This window comes from Crocuta crocuta, unplaced genomic scaffold (genome assembly GCF_008692635.1).
Source record: "Crocuta crocuta isolate KB4526 unplaced genomic scaffold, BGI_CrCroc_1.0 scaffold243, whole genome shotgun sequence".
In the NCBI taxonomy this organism is placed as follows: domain Eukaryota; kingdom Metazoa; phylum Chordata; class Mammalia; order Carnivora; family Hyaenidae; genus Crocuta; species Crocuta crocuta.
The window spans coordinates 1,046,388-1,063,552 of NW_027529596.1; the positions used below are offsets into that span (position 1 = coordinate 1,046,388).

General features: G+C 46.4%; 1 protein-coding gene across 1 annotated transcript in view; it reads left to right on the forward strand.

The window, feature by feature from the left end:
* DPT (dermatopontin) overlaps positions 1 to 17,165 on the forward strand; it is a 29,296-nt gene that overhangs the window by 1,143 nt on the left and 10,988 nt on the right. The window contains exon 2 of the mRNA XM_077761753.1: positions 10,950 to 11,075. Coding sequence (XP_077617879.1) covers positions 10,950 to 11,075 — 126 coding nt within the window. The remainder of the gene's footprint in view (positions 1 to 10,949; positions 11,076 to 17,165) is intronic.

The following is a 17,165-nucleotide window of genomic DNA, read 5'->3' on the forward strand; positions in this document are numbered from 1 at the left end:
CCCTGGAGGTGGGGGGGGGGGGGGAGGTGAGCCCTGAAGGAGGCAGGTCCAGAGAGAAGGAAGCCCAGTTGTAGAGCAGGACTCTGTGAGGGTTCCAGCAGGCACGTGGCATAGAGGGGGTTGGGGTGATCAAGCTTTGGGGGATCACTCAATCAAGAGACAGACCCATGATGAGAGACCAGGAGGAAAAGACAATGACCTGTGGAGGAGCCAGGCAAGAGAAGGGACCTCTGAGTAGTAAAAGCAGCCACCATTTATTGAGTGCTTACCCTGAGCTAGCACCATGCTGAGTACTTTATGTGTATTACCTCATTAATGCTCAAAACAAATCTATAAGTCATTTTATAGGTAGACAAACTGTCATCTAGAGACCCAAGTGTTTCCTCAGCCAGAAAGTTGTAGAGCCAGGATTTGGGTCTAGTGAGTCTTAACTCCAAAGTGTATGTGCATGGTCACAGTGATGAGCTACTTGAAAGTCTGCTCCCCCCACCCAGTGTGGGCTATTGGCGCAGCCAAGGGCCAGGACTGGACTCAAGGCCGTTCTTTGTCCTGGGAGGATGGAATCTGCAAGGTCAGAGCACCAGCCCAGCCCTGGAGGATTGGGGACCAGCTTGGTAACTGACTGACCAGGGGCTAAGCCAGCCTGTAGAAGGGATGGGGAGAAGGTCACACAGGCTGCTGCAGGCGGGGCCCTTCATTAGGCGTTCTTTGTCCACCCCACTGCCTCTGGTGAGCAGATTTAATTATCCCAAACTCCTCCTGATAGGCGGCCAACTCAGAGTCCAGCCTCGCCTCAAAGACCTGCAGCAGGTCCCATTGCCTGGCACGGGGCTCAGGACCAACCTAGTTATACTGTCCACCTGGTCCTTCCATCTGGAGGGCTACTATATGGGCTTTCTAATCTCCCGGTTTAGAGACATAGTGAAACGGCACTCTGAGATGATTTCTTAACCCCACAGGAAAAGCCCTGGGCTCTGAGTCAGAAGGCTTGGATTTGGATTCTGGTTCTAAAGACCATGTGACTTTGGGCCAGTGGTTCAACTCTCTAGGTTCCCTCCTCATCTGGAAAATGAGCGGTCACACTACATGATCCCGGAAGAATCCACAACTCCAATACGCCATGCTCTGTTTGGCCCTGAAAATGCCCTTGGATTTTTCTTGCATTCTGTTGATCCTTGTGTTTATCCCTGCTAGGCAGAGGAGGCAAATGATGTTTCGTTTTAAACTTGCCAACTTGCATCTGGTTTGTCATTAACTCCCAGACTATTTGAAGAACAGCAAAAGAGGAAGGGAGTGGACATAACATGATTTTGTTTGGCCAATGGGAGTCCAGTCCAGAGAGAGGCTGACAGGCAAGGTCACTCTTCCACCTCCTCCTCCACATTTTGGGCTATGCTGAGTCAAATGATTTTCCTTCTTTTCCACCCTATGTGGCCTCCTACTCTGCTAATCACAGAGTAAAAAATGCACAAACATGAAAAATACCTCCTTTACAGTAAAACTCATTTGCCCCAGGGCCGATACCAATTACCCCAGAGGCACTTTTTTAGATGATTATTGTTTTGAGTTTAGACTTCACTGTCAGTGAAAAAAACTGAAGGAAAGAATTTGCTAGTAGGCTGAGGGGCAGTTACATCTTCCCATGGGCTGCAAGCTTGCAATCCGCTCTGGGGAAAGAGTTGATGGTTTTGTGCAATTTGGCTGTCTTGTATAACTGAATCAGCTTGCAGGTTTATTTTAAGAGGGAGGAGGAGTCTTGAACACAGATTTGACAACAATATATGGGATCTACTAAGGACACTTGCTAAAAAAAATATAAAAGTAAAAAAATAAAGATACTTGCTAATAAGAGCACAGATTTAAAAGGTGTTCCAGCCGTGGCTGGGTGACTCGTAACACTGCTGTTTGCTATGGTTTCTCTGTAGAAAACCACCTCTTTGGGAGCCAGATTCTGGAGTGTGGATGCTGGCTCCCCAACTAATGACCACCAGGAGGCTTTATCTAGGTCCCAAGAGTGGCATTTTTCTGCTTCAGGGCAGGCTCTGTTGTTCCCAGGGACTCCTCTAAAGTAACATAGCACAAGCTGTAAGACATGTTGGTCCTGTATGGAACAAGATGAATCTGGAATTTTCTAGTAAGGCTGAGCTGTCGTGCGGTGAAAGGAGCTTTGATCTTAGAATCGGGAAGCCCTGATTCACAGCTCCCGTTTCTATCATCTGTTGGCCCTGTGGTCCTGTGCGCTTGGTTCCTCATTCGGGAAGAAAACAAAGGTGTGACACCCACTTCACAAAAGGGGCGAAAGGAAACATGTGTAGGGGAACTCTATATGTATAGAGGAACCCTACATCTAAATGTAAACAAATGTCTGGCACATCCTGGGCGGTCAATAAGGTTTAGAGACTCTGGAATCTGACGAGGCCAAGCTTGGACAAGCCAGCTACGCGCGGAGCCTGAATTCAGAGGAACAGCATTGTGCATACTGGCACCTGCTGTCTTCTTCCCTACTCCCCTCCCCTGGACTTCAAAGTAGCTCAGGAAGACCTTTGAAAATGACAGCTTCTATTAGAGCTGACCATTTAAATTAACGAATGCATGAAAGACAAACCACACGATGGAGAAGAGGAGAAAGGAAAACTATCCCACAGAGCTGTGTTAGCATCTACGTCCATCTGAACCTGAGAACAGTGGACAGACACTCAGTTTTCCATAATCTGATTCTAATAGAGTCCAGGGCTCTGTGTAGTCCAGGGAAATCCCTGCTGATCTGTGGTTCTGAGCCTCAGGACACACAGTCCCCACCTCCTCAGAGTCTTTCTCAGACCACTTTCTCTAAACTTACGTTTCTCACCCTCTACTCCGCAACCTGCTTTGTGTTTGTTGTGGTGCACCTGTCATTAGTCAATTTGTATTTGTGTATTGTTTGTCTCCTTCAAACCAACTTTGCAAATGTAGGGGCTTTGTCTTATTCAGTGCTGCATAGAATATTCTCCAGTGCCTAGTGTAATGCTTGTGCATAGTAGGCCCACTAAATGTGTATGCAAGACTAAATCAGACTAGTGAGTGGCTTGGGCAGTCCAAATCCTAGCCAGTGCTCCCACCACCCTCAACAAAGAAGCCTGCAGATTTTCCTGCAGGGGAAACCATTTGGTTTACATTTGTGATTCTCAGTATTCCACTGTCTATAATACAGGTCCCAACTTTACTGTTCACATCTCATTTCGACTAGTTGCATTTGCAGTCGTGCAAGATGGTCTTTGGAGACTTCCCAAAGTTCTCTAAAACATACAGAGGATGCCTGACACACTCACCTTAAGATACACTCTTCATTAGCTTTCTACTATCCCCCAAATTTTAATATCCCAATAAGCTTTAAAAAAAAAAAAAAAAAAAAAAAAAAAGAATAGTGAGCTCTTTATCTCAAAAGCCACATGGGCCAAGTGCCACATGGATTCTGGTTTGAATCTTGGAATAGAAAAAGGGCATTAGTGCAAAAACTGGTGAAATCCAAATGAAGTATGGAGTGTAGGGCTATTTTAATGCCAATTCCTTAGTGTTCCTCAAGGCACCAGAGTTCTGAAAGATAAGGTCAAAGGAATAACTCTTATGTAAATCCACATCTATTTCAAACTAAAATGATATTTGAAAATAAGGATGCAGGCTAGTAAAGTATGTACTGGGAGTTTAAAAGGTAAACAGGAACAGAATCAAAGAAGCTCAGAGCTGAGAGGGACCTGGAGAATAATCCACAGCAGTCTCCTTGCACTGTAGAAGAGGAATGAAGGCCAAGGGGGCCAGCGATATATTCAGCATAGGAGCTATTACCCTTGGGCTATTTATGTGATCCTTTATACTTTATAAACATTCCCCATTTATACGTTTCTTTGCTCATTCATTCACTACCAAATGCTTATGATCACAAACTTTGCCAGACCCCAGGAACATAAAGACAAATGACATACAGTCTACGCCCTTGAGTTACTCATGGTCTGTCTAATCTTACTTGATCTTCACAGTAATACTGGGAGCCAGGCATTACTATTTCCTGGTTTCACAGATGAGAGACTGTAGCTCAGAGCGTTGGGAGACTTGCCGGCTCCGAGCTGAGGAGCAGCAGAGGGGGGGCCAAGCCAGACAGTCTGATGCCACAGAGCTGACGGCGGATATGAAATGTTGGCATTGCTTTTGCGCTTGGATAAAGCTGTAGTGAGTGCTGGTCTAAAGATGATATCCCATCCACGTAAGAATGACTTCTGAAGGCAAGAAGGCAAGTGTGGGAGAAGGGTTACGGCAGATCCAGGATTCTTGCCAACTTTCCATCAAAGTCACTCTTCTAAGTACCAGGAATCAATTGTCTGGGAGAAACTTTGAGTTTTGCAAAACTGGCTCTTGATAAGGATGGCAAAGCTTCACTCCTCCGGTAGGAGGTTTTCTTCTGCCTGAGTACTTGTCAGACATAGTTTTTCCAATAAATCAGAAATTTCTACAGACTTAGAGTATCTTCTGTGCATTTGTGTGTGTATTCCTTTGAAATATCTTGAAGCAATTGGAGAGATAGTTTTTGTAGTTAAACAGGACAATTCTTAAAATGCTGCCCCACTACTGCTGAGGCAAATCATGTCAACTTTCCAAGACCCCGTTTCTACCTCTACAAGAACAACCCCCTAGAATTATTGTCATAAGTAAATTAGGTAATATATAGGCATTACTGGATGTATGTCATTGGGGGAATCACCCAATCCCTCCAAACCTGGGTTTCCTTGTGTATCAAACGCTGGTGGTGGCGGGGAACTGGTTATCCAAGCCATTTCATAAGATTGTTTTGATGATCGAAATAATTAAACAGGTACAGTGCTGAGGACAACGCCTGGCACATGGAAAGTCCCTGACAAAGGTTACTTATTTTTAGTCTTATGACTACTCTGTAGAAACTGAAACTCAGTTTCACAGCAAATTTTAAAGCTGGAGTTGAAATGTAAGTTGCTAGCTTACAGAGACCCCTGATGTGTACCACTGTGTTTTAGGAACATGTAATTTGGTTGTGATCTATAAATATTTAAATGTACATTATAAATGTCTTGAATATTTGTCACATTTTCTTAGACCTGGAGGTAATATTTGGTCTCTTGGTTAATAAATAGTGTGAAAATTGATGTTCATGGTCTCCTGTGGCTGAGCCTGCAATCCCCACATGACCTGAAATTGTTCTCAGGCCATAATGGATCTCAGGACATAAATACATCATAGAAGCTCATCTGGATCTTCTCAGAGGCCTTCAGGGTAGCGTTGACTGCTTGTATTTTTCCAAAATAAGGCAGGAGTTTGTATTTTGGGAAGAATTTGTTTTTCTCCCTCTGTCCTGTTCTGTCTTTTTACCCAGAAAAGCAGGTCATTTGTGCTTCCCCATCTGGAAACTGGGTAGACAGGCGGGCGTATGTGAAACAAGGACAGTGAAGACAGCAGAATTCTTACTCAGAGGCAGGAAGACAGAGCGCAGACTGCATACAGCTCAACATTATTTTATTTTATTTTATTTTTTTTGCCCCTCACTGGTGTTTTTTATTTTTTATTTTTTTACAAATAGTTTACAGTTCAACATCATTTAAACAGATAGTTCATGTCCCCACCATTGTGGTGGGAGGCCCAGCATTCAGCCGTGTAGTGTTGACCTCCAAAAACTCTGCACTATCACACGTTGCCCCTAAATTGGGGTTGTCTCTGTCCCTTGCCACTTCCCTGTCGCACTGTCCCCACCTGGTCTCTCAGTCTTCTTCTCTGTCTTTAGTGTCAACCTACTTCTTCTCTCCAATGTCTGTGTTTCCATACTGTGTGCTTCCCAGCACAGCCCTTTGGAAAGACCAAGTATAGCACCAAGCATAGAGTAAGTTCTGATGAGTATGTGTTGAAAGATTCAAGAAACATTCTGAAACCCTGTGAACTCTGTTATAAATGCCTTGGAGCAACTCAACGGATTATTCTGGGGGAAAGAGAATTAATGGGAATCAAAGCTTCACTCTAAAATAGTGAATGTCTCTTGGTGGAAAATAAGCCCTCATCAAGCTGGGTTGGGGGAGACGTTAGGGGGATGAAGGAGGCTGTGTCACACTGTCACAGTCTCCCCAACCCAGGGAGCTAGTCACTGGCCTGGATGACAGGCAAAGCTGCTCTTCTTCCATCTCTGCTGTGGGTTTGCAGACTGACTAGCAGCCCTGGAGCACACTGCACGTCCATGGAACTGGGAGGAAAGAGACCAGCATGGCTAGCCCACCCATTCCGCGGGACTTTGCAAGCTCTTGACCAGTATGACACTGCTTTACTCTGTTCTACAACAGACCCACCGCCACCCTCGACTTGCTAAGAGTTTGAACTTTTTATACATTGGGACCAAAACCAGAAGAGCCTGGAAGGAGAAACTAAAACTCTACAGAGGAGTTCACCAACAAAACTGCACATGTGCTCCCCTTCTGTCCCAGTCCCCTCGTCTGGCCTGGCCAACAGCCCTGGACCCAGTGGAGAATACAGGAGGCAGGGAGAAACCTGGCCAGAGGATGGGCCAGAAGCGGAGGGCTGTCTTGGAGGAGCTTGTGCCCTCTGATTGTTCCTATATGGGAACTCTGGCCTCAGAAGAATGTGTTTGCATCCTAGCCTATCAGTTTCCATCTTGACCAAGAGTTTCGCAGGCACTCTTTCATCCAGTGCTCACAGTGACTGAGGTGAGGCTCCACACAGCCTGGTGAGGGCAGAACTCGGGTCTGCTGCCGCCTCTACAACAGCTCTTCCCCTGCACCTGATGCTTCCTTGCTTGACTGTGGCAGACCCTGGAGAAGCAAACACCCTGTCTTTGCTTTCAGGGTGACAGCCGTGAGATAAGCCCTTTTAAAAAGGCCACCTTCTCAGAGCAGGTCCGTCCCTGAGCATTGTTAGAGGAGGAATAACTAACTGCCTCATGATCTGCCTTCTAGAAAGTTTCTTCTGGCAGATGGAGCAGGGCCAACAATGATCCAGTTTGTGAAACAAAATTGAGCCTCCAGCCTTCACAGGTTGGTGAGAAGGAAAGGCTGCCTTCTGAAAAGGGGAGCAGACAGCCTCTGAAGCAGGGCACCCCAAGGTTTGCAGGGGATTTGTATCCACGGCTTCCCTGGGGTCCCGTCATAATCCACCCAGAAACCCGCAGGCTTGGGTCCTTACCCTTCCGTAGGCCCATTCAGGAGAACCACACAGGTGCTGGGAAGTGGAGTAGAGCCTCTGAAGTGCCTTTCATCACCAACCACTTTTTTAAATGTTTATTTGTTTTGCAAGAGAGAGCACACAAGCAGGTAAAGGGTAGAGAGAGGGAGGAGAGAATCCCAAGAAGGCTCCCTGCTGTTAACACAGAGCCCAATGCAGGGCTCCATCCCATGGGGTCATGACTTGGGATCATGACTCAAGCCAGAATCAAGAGCAGGATGCTCAGCTGACTGAGCCACACAGGCACCCCCATCACTAACCACTTCTAAAAACTGAGTTTGAATCACTTGAGTCATACCAGCTTTCACCTGCTCCCCCATGCCCCTCCCCTCTACAGCCACCCTCACCCCTCTCCTCCCCAGCCTGCTCGGTGTTTGTGATCCTGCAGCTTGTGGCCAAATGTTTAAGTGAGTCTTGTCAAGTAACGTGCTTTCAGAAAAGATCGAAAGTTACAGGAAGGGAGGGGAGGAAGGCCCAAAGCTCTGCTCAGTTTACATTCTCACCCTGAGCAGACTTCATTCCTGAAGGAGATGGGGTGGGCATGGGGAGATGATCACTCACTCAGGTTCTGGAAACTTCATGGGGGAGTTTTAGGGTCCTTTCTGGGTCTGAGTGATGGGCTTTTCCAAGTCAACTCTGCCTCTGGGATGGAAGACACCTGACCAGTTATCTGTTCATTTGTTCTCTTGTTAAACATCTGCTATCCCCATTGTGACAGGCACTGTAGAGAATTCAAACCAAAGATCAGGTCATCTTTTCCCTTAAGGATTTTACCGTCTACTGGGGGTGATAAGTGAAACTGAAGTATCTATGCTACAAAGTGGGTGTGTGTCTGTAACCAAGACATCCAACCTGCATGAGCTTTGTTTTAGGGAAACAGAAGCTCGGGAATGCATTGGAGCCCACCAGCTTTCCTCTGATGGGAGACTAGGGAGCCAACGCAGATTTTGTCAAGTTACTCACAATTGTCAAGTGGACAAAATGAAAGTAGGATGACAATAATAATCTATTAAGCCTCGAAAGCATCAACAATAAGTAATTTATTAAGCACCAGAGTTTTATATGCATTGGATTATTTGGTCTTCACAATAACTTAAATTAGTATGTGCCATTATTATGCCCATTTTACAAATGAGAAAACTGAGGCTATCAGAGGGTATGAAGACTGCCCAAGGTGACAAAGCCGGGAGTGGATGAAGCACCGGTCCAGCAGTCCAATAGCCCCTGCTCTTAGCCTTTCTGCTCTACTGATTCCCCCATGAGAGTGAAAATGTACCCCAGCAAAAATCCAATTCAGGAAGGAGTAGTTTCATGTTTTGGCCACATGCACTACCAAACCCCAGCGCATACTCCTTCTACCAACCTGTGTAGGTAAGGGGACAGAAGATAGGGGAGGAGAGCCCTGTGTGTTTATCTAACTTTTACCGTATGTTCTTATGCCCTCGGCTTGTAGCGTCCAAGTGATCTTCACAGGGCAGCATTCCTGAGGTGGCGCATGAGGCAGGGACAGGCACACTTGCCATATGGGACGGTGGGGCCAGCTGTCAGGCTGACTGCCAGTGGAGAAGTCACAGGACTTGGATTGCCTTCAGAGCTGGTGCCCCATGGAACAGATCAGCTTATCTTGCTGCACTTATTTTTACTTGAGGGAAATTATCACCCTCCGAACCCTGTCCCTGTGGTGATCTGAGTGCATAGGACAAACCAAAACAATGAAACAACAGCCACAGGGAAACCACAGCCTGGCTCACTTCTGAGAAGGAATACTTTTTAGAGGAAGCCAGAAATTGTAGTGATGGTAAGAAACAAGATCCCAGAAACTTCATTTACAACTTTTAGTGCTTTGTATTGAAAGTTCTCACTCACACTGCTAGGATGAGGATATAATAGACCATCTTGGACTCTCCACTGTCCCAGACCCTGGAAGTCCATTCCAATCACGTGGCTTCCAAAACGTGCCAGGCATCTCCGCAAGGGCTACTGCTCCTGATGAGATGTGAGCAATGGGAGAGCAAAGAAGGCTAGCGTGTCAAGGGCATTTTAATCTGCCTTCCTGATCTCCTGTAGCTGAGTTCTCTAGGGTCTGATGGAACCTCTTGCAGGTCCCAGGGACAGCAACCCAGGCTAGTCTGTGCAGCTGGCCAAGCACCAAGCCCAGGTCTCAGTTCCCTCAACATGAAGTGTGGGTACCAATGCCGAAGAGGAGCAAGAGTATTGGGGTACACATGTGTCTGGTGGATGAGTGAGTATATACATGCATATATGAATATAGGTGTGCATGAATGGGTAAATGAATAATAAATGAACCGAAAAGACAGATGCCTTCCAATCAGACCATGAAATATATTTAATATCTAGTTTCATCAGATCCACAAGATCATTTCTACCAAATATGAAGAATTACATGAAACCAGTCACCACCAATGGTTTTATAGTACGTGTGCCAGCATGGCCTCTCTCACCTATCAGCACAGAGCACTTATTCTTACCTTATCTGTGATCATTTCTGGAAACTCATCTGTTCTTGGAAAACAGGGCTGTGTTCCAGCAGCTGTCAGGCCAGGACACATAGACAACCACCTGCTCCACTCACCCGTGAGAGGGGTCGTGCTCAATGGCTGAGGGGGGAAGGGAGAATACAGAGAATCTGAGGGAGCTTAAGACTTATTTTGGAAGGACTTGTGAGCAACCCCCACACTACCATAGGGTGGGAGCCTTCTGTGGCCGGGTGGAGAATAGCATCCTTGTCGTCCAGCAGGAAGTGGCAAACTTCAGGCACCGGTGGGATTTGGGTGGTGGGAGAAAGGATGTGGGACAAAGGAAGAAAGGTTCACACCACCCAAGGCCACTGCTTAGCTAAGAAGGTGCTGTGAAGGGAAAAGGGGCTGATCCCCAGAGCAGCAGCCTAGTGATAAGGAATGTGTACCATGCCCATGGTTGAAGGAAGGGTCTGTGGACCAGACAGGAGAAATAGAACACAGTGTATAAGACACGAAAAATACTCTTACAGGGAGTCTGCGGAGTTCAGTTGCCTGTCACCACCCTGTGGTGGTACCTCCATATGCCAGGACCTACCATGGGCACTGAGGATAAACCTGCGCAAAGTCTGTTCTGACCACGTAGAGCTTACAGTTTAGTGGGTGGTAGGAAGACTCCTGGTAAGTGGTGACAACCTGGGAGTGCAGTACCAGCTTCCCACTGGGTGGCCCTGGGCAAATCGCTGCACCCACCCGGGCTTTGCCAGTTGAGTGTCCAGTGCTAACTCCCAGGGCTCTGCTCCTGAGCAAAAGAAACTCTTATTTGAAATTGATCAGTTCATTGTGTTTCTCTGTGTCTACTTTTCACTTTAAATTCAAGTAAAATAAATTGTATTCTCTTTTATTCTAAATGGCATGAATAATATAACCTTGCATCTGTAAAAGTCTAGATTCCTTTTTATCTGTCCATTTATGCTCTCTTCTATCCAACTATAAATTCATAGACGTCTGTCAGGAATAGTGTTCCACAAATTTCCTTCAGCTGAAAGATTCTGAATCATTTGAATTTTAACAGGGAGCATATGTTATTTCTACAAATGTAACAAAGTCTTGATTATTTGCATAAGAATGGAATAAATTGTTGGGAATCTAGGTCAGTCAAAGCATGGCCTGGCTTGGTAACTATGGCAGCCGGGGTCTTGGGTGTCTCTGTCGTTCGTTCGCTTGGACTTGTTCTCTTCTCTTCAGGTACCAGACGTGCTCCAACAATGGCCTGGTGGCGGGGTTCCAGAGCCGCTACTTCGAGTCCGTGCTGGATCGGGAATGGCAGTTTTACTGTTGTCGCTACAGCAAGAGATGTCCATATTCCTGCTGGTGAGCCTGGTGGAAGGAGCCTGGAGTCTGGAGGGGAGTTTGGGGGTGCTCTGGTCCACGTTTCTGGCTTCAGATAAGCCTGGGCTGTCATAGGCAAGCTTGGGATGCATTCATATAGAAGGAAAAGAATACATAAAATTAAAGAAAAGGCTAGAATAATATTCAAGCAGGGAGGGACCTTACATGTCATCAACCCAATGCACCTACACCCCTCTTTTGGCAGGAAAGAAAACAAACAGAACAATAGAACAAGGAAGTCACTTATCCAAAGCCACCCAGCTGTTTCATGCGGATGTGACCTCTACAGCTGACATCTACTGACTCCTGTTCTAGGGCTCTTTCCCTCTATCACGCTAACTTCTCAGCACATCCAGGGCTGCTGGACCTGTTCAGGAACCTGTGTTTTTTCCTGTAGACCTTCTTAGGAAGAAACCAACCCACTCACAGGTCAGAGTGGCAAACAGAGTATATAATTATAGACTAAAGAAAGAAGCCAGTGTTTTCTAGATCAATGTGTAATTCCAGTATGTATAATTGCGTTCCTTTCCTGTTCTCTGGGCTGTTTGCCCAGTATCCCCTGACCTGGCCTTTAGATTGACTAGGAGAATATGTATGTATTTATTTACCCTGACGACTTCCACTGGGTGTTGATAACACAACTTGTCCCAGGTTCCTCCGTGTGCAAACAAGCCAGACATTTCCGCCTCAGACAAGGGATCCCAAGTGTCAACATTTGCAGCGTGGCTCATTCAAGTGATTTATCTCTCTGCGATGTGATGCTAGAAAGGGCAGCCTTATGGGTTATACTGTCTTCTGCAACCAGACAGCGTTGTTTCACAGATGCCCGAATGGCTCTAAGGATGGGCAGTTCCAAAGGCTTAACATTTTTCTGTAAAGAGTACTGATAACTAGTAAATTCAGAGCTCAAAGTTAGCCACTGTCAGTAGCCCTATGATGGAGCACGGGCCTTCTCCAGCTCTCCAAAGCTGCCTCCCTAAAACAGTTCTTACGCCACCGTGGCAGGTGCACAGGCATGGCTAGGGCATAGGCTAGAACTGTGACAGGTCCCAAAGGCAAAGACTTAAAGCCCGTGCGTGGTGGTGCAGTGTGGCAACACTGATGGGCCAACAAGAAGCTTGTGTTTATGGCTCTGTGTTGACGTAACCTCTCCCTCCCTCCCCTCCTCCCCCACCTCTTCCCCTCTTCCACTGTGACATCTCTAGAAAGTCACTTTTCTTCTCTATGGGGTCTCAAGTCTAGCCACCTTTTCTGGATCTCTGAGGTTTTTAAGAATCTCATGAAAGCTATAGATCTTGTCTTCAGGAAAAAGAAAATGCACTTCAGTATGCTTAAGCAAAAGTTTATAGAGAATTTTCAGGAGTCCTCAAACTCCTGAAAGCCACTAAAAGATCTTTGAGGTTGTTTTGTTTTGGTTTGGTTTGGTTTGTTTTTTTTGCTGTTTTTTTTTTTTAACAAATAGTTTATTGTCAAATTAGTTTCCACATAACACTCAGTGCTCATCCCAACAAGTGTCCTCCTCCATGCCCATCCCCCCCTCCCCCCCACATCCATCAGTCNCCCTAAAAATTCCTTGATTCCAAAGATACTTTTGCAAAGGGCAATCAGATGCCCAGAACTGTTTTCAAAGAGAGGATGAAGGTCTGAAAGATGACTGGGCCCTACTGATAGAGAGAGGAGAACGTAGGAGCCTACCCAGTGACCTGAGAAATGTGGCTTTCCCCAATCTCCCCATCCTCAATCTGCCAACAGAGGCCACCCCCACCATGAAATGCACCTCCCTTGTCACAAGGAGTTAAAAGCCAGTTAAAATGTAATAAATTATCTGAAAGAGTAAGCGACCAACTAATAGTTAATCTATTACCACATTGGCAAGACATCCCCTTAGGCTCCCAAAGAACCATCAGGATTGGAGTACACTGGGTGACCCAGAGGAGCACATTCAGGAGAGAGGGGTAAAGAGAAGTCAGCCCAGAGTGGACTGCCCTGGGGAGGATGGACAGCCTGAGGGCAGGGGGCGCCCAGGTGTGGGGGACTCTGTTTTCTGCCCCACATGGATGCCTCTGTTACAGCACTCAGTGCACTACATTTGAACTGTGCATGTATGGTTCCCTCTCTCTGTCTAGACTGGGAACATCTAGAGGATACAGGGAACTCATTGATCTTCATACCCCAATGCCTAGTGTCATGCTCAGAAAAGAGTGTCTGTGCCAATTATTGAATGAATGTTTGAATAAATGCTTCTAGAGGGCATGCAGAATAAGGTGAAGAGGCCAGAAAATATAATTTACTTACTTACTCCAATTTTTTAATCTGTCCCCACCCTCCCACTCTTGCCCTAGAACGCAAGCTCTGAATAAGCAGACATTTTTGTATCAACACACCCAAGCCCCTTAAATAACGCCAGGCAGGCACCTATGAGGCACTCGATAACATCTGTTCAATGAATGGATGAGTAACTTCAGCCTTCTTCCTAATTTTGTGAGGATTAAAATTATATATGCCCGGTATTGCCACCAACTACGATCACACAGAGCTGACCTATCCCCTTCAACCCTCCCAGCTGCAGTGTAGATCCAGCCTCCTCACCAACTAATAGGCCTTTCAAAAGCTGACTCTACCCAAGGTCATCAGAGTCAGGGGCCAGATCGCCCTGCGGGAGGCAGAACCCGTGTCTGGAGCTGGCGGTGCAGAGAGACAAGAAACCATCCACTTGCACTGTGTGCCAGGAATGGCTGACTCATTCCTCCCCAGGCAGAGGAGGAGGGAGCTGGAGTGGCTGCCTGTCTCATCAACGAGAGGACCAATGTCTCTGCCAAGAGAGGTGGGGGTCTGCTCCATCTTATGGTCACACAGTCTCTGGTTGGCCACCTGGCTCCCAGGCAAACAACAACGACAGGGAATGTGCTTGGGGCCCAAAGCTTTTGGTGACAAGGCAGGCAAGAAACTGAGACTCATTCATTTTAGAAAAATTATCGAACAGCAGAGATGGGGGTGGATGGAGACAAAGGTGGGATGAAGGGGCACGATCTAATCTTCCCAGAGTCCCCATGTTCTATGGGGTCTGTAATCTGTGTCACTATATGAGTGTCATTGCTTGAAGCTTACCCTGTTTCTTTGAATGCTGAGACTCTCAAGGGCATCCAGATTGTTATGTCTTAAAATTCCACTAATTTTCTAATGATCCCTCAGACTTCCCTTGGTCACTCAGGGGCTGGTTCCAGATTCCTCCTGCTGGGTGTCCTTCCTTTCACGCACTTTAGAAAGGACTTTTCAAGTTCCCTTATTTTTTTTAATGTTTTATTTATTTCTAGGAGAAAGAGAGAGACAGCATGAGCAGGGGAGGGTCAGAGAGAGAGGGAGTCACAGACTCTGAAATAGGCTCCAGGCTCTGAGCTGGCAGTCAGCACAGAGCCCGACGCGGGGCTCGAACCCACGAACCGTGAGATCACGACCTAAGCGAAAGTTGGATGCTTAACCGACTAAGCCACCCAGGCGCCCCTCAAGTTCCCTTAGATGCAACCCACGAGTTGCTAAAGATGTGAAGAATTTAATGAACATGGAAGTATATACTAAGGAAAAAACTCCTTGGGTCAACAATGAGAAAAGGGAGTTGAGCAAATTTTCTTCAGTTGTCCGAGACATTCAGGGCCGCATGGCAAAACTCACCTCGAGCCTTGCCTGCAATGGTCCACCCCCTCCCTCCCCCCACCCCAGAGGGTCAGCAGAACCAGCTTGGGGGGAAAGAGGAGAGAGTTACTCAGAAAGACACCGCAAGTCAACTTGGAGGCAAGTCCCCCCTGGGAAAGGCTTTGCTTAGCTGCATCTATTCTGACTGTATGGTGGTCGAGCAGAGAGCCACCGCAGCTGTCCAAGACAGTGATACTTTTTCAAAGGAAAACATGGAGAAGCAGTGAAGGGAGATTGCCGCATGCACCGTGCATGACTCACTATCCCACTGGGGCGTCTAGACATTTTAGTGGCCTCTTTAAATTGCCTGAGTCATGACGTTCCTTATATTATATGTCTTTCTAAACTGAATGAAGCCTCTAGGGCAAAAATTAGGTCTTACTTCCTCTGTGTCTCATAGAGGATTGCCTGGCACAAAACAGGCCCTTAATCAATTTCTAGAATGAATGTTGCAAGCCCATAGGGACAGGAACTGTGGCGAAACCTCACACTGATAGGATGCTGTTTTCTAGTTGAAAAGGATTCTTTCACATGCATTATTTTCTTTGATCCTTCTAACAGCCTGTCAGAGTGAGGAGTGTTTTCCCACACCTTCCCACGTTGAAACCTGCTGATAACCTTCGTATTTGAAGCCTTCCCTTACGTCACCTCAACTGACGTAAATTCCCTCCCAGGGAACTAGACGCATGTGTGTGGGGACATTTTTCCTTCCCACTTTGAAAGCTTATGTGCTGCACTGAGCCCGACACTGTTTTGAGCTCGCTAAATGAGCATCTATCATCTTTGTGCTTGCAGGCATTTAAGGATTCAGAAATAGCACCACTCTTGCAGGGGAAAAAAGAAACAAAATCCTCCAACCAACTGCCAGATGAGTGAGACATTTATTTGTTTGGTGGGGACCAATGTGCTGCTCTGACTTCACTGAAGTTTCTTGTTAGATATTATAGCCTCGCTGAACTCTAACAAAAGCGTGAATTTCAGATAGATTGAGACACGCTGTCACTAAACAGTCCCCACTGGATTGGATACATATGTAAATTTACACATATTTATTTACATATGAAAATTCAAATTCTTTGTCCAGTCATCTGCCAACCACAAACACATGTAACTGAAGACGCCACAACCCTTGGGAGCCTGTTTGTAATAATCCCCAGTCTCCAAGCAGCTACAGCTGCTGCCTGCCACGCACCAGAACGTCCCCCATCAGCAGGCAATGCTGGCCACGCGTAGACAATGGGTCCCAGGAACGAACGGTTTTGAATTGAGCATCTATTTCCTTTTCTCATGGTTCTTCTCCAAACCTGTGGCCTTTCACTAGGTTCATTGCAGAGTGTGTTTTGATGGAAAAGAAAAAAAATTTCTTCTTCAGAATCAATATAGATGACATTTTCAGTTTTCCTCCAACCTAGATATCCTGACTCTTGCATGTCCTACTCTCTGCTGCCTAGCTCCCCTCTCCCTGAAGCTCGAGTCTGTAGCCAGAGAACATTTTCCTTAATTCCTAGATAGCTGTAGTCCACAATAATGAAATCAGCTTACCAGAATATTCTTCTCTCCCCACTCTAAAGCACTCAGTCAAACTAACCTTTAACTTGTGGTCTCATGGTTCAGCTGTTAATACAAGACGGGTGGTGTTGGCACGAACTCACGGCAGGGACAAGAACGACGCCACAGGCACCTCCCCTGCAGAGTCTGTCGCCCCCACCCCTGCTCAGGTGCCTGCTGTGTTGTGCCCAGAGGCTGGAGAGGAAGGCGGCTTCTGCACTGGTTCCTCTGAGCCACTTGGAAGCCGGTATTATAGAGATGAAGACACCCACACTTTGAGAAAATAGGACTGGATGTTACATTTTAAAGAAACTCACATTGAGTTTGGATGCTTCTGTGCTCTACAATCATTGCCTTGCACTGTCTGAGGCCCAAAGCACTCCTTTTGAGGGACAACAGCCACTCTGAGCTAGAGCAGAATCAATCATACCTTTCATCAGCTCAAGTGGCCGGTCACAATTTTTGTGCCATATTTATAATTTAGAAATGTATGTGCTGCCTGCCTAGTAGTGATGTGTCCTTCCCTATGCTCAAACCTCAAAAGCAGCAATTTCAGAGATGTGGCTTGCTGGCTAGTGAGTACTGGCTGACCCAAAGCCAGGCCCCCATAGCTCCTCAGAATAAAGTAAGCCTTGCAGTTATAGATGTAACCTGTTGCACCATTCTAGCTGATTCTCTTGCCTTTCCTGGAGTCCAGAGATAATCATTAATTCCTCCTTTCATTAATTCATATAATCAGCCAGTGAATGTGAATGGATATAAAATAGGTACAATTTGGAGTGTCTGGGTGGCTCAGTCGGTTGAGTGTCCGACTTCGGCTCAGGTCATGATCTC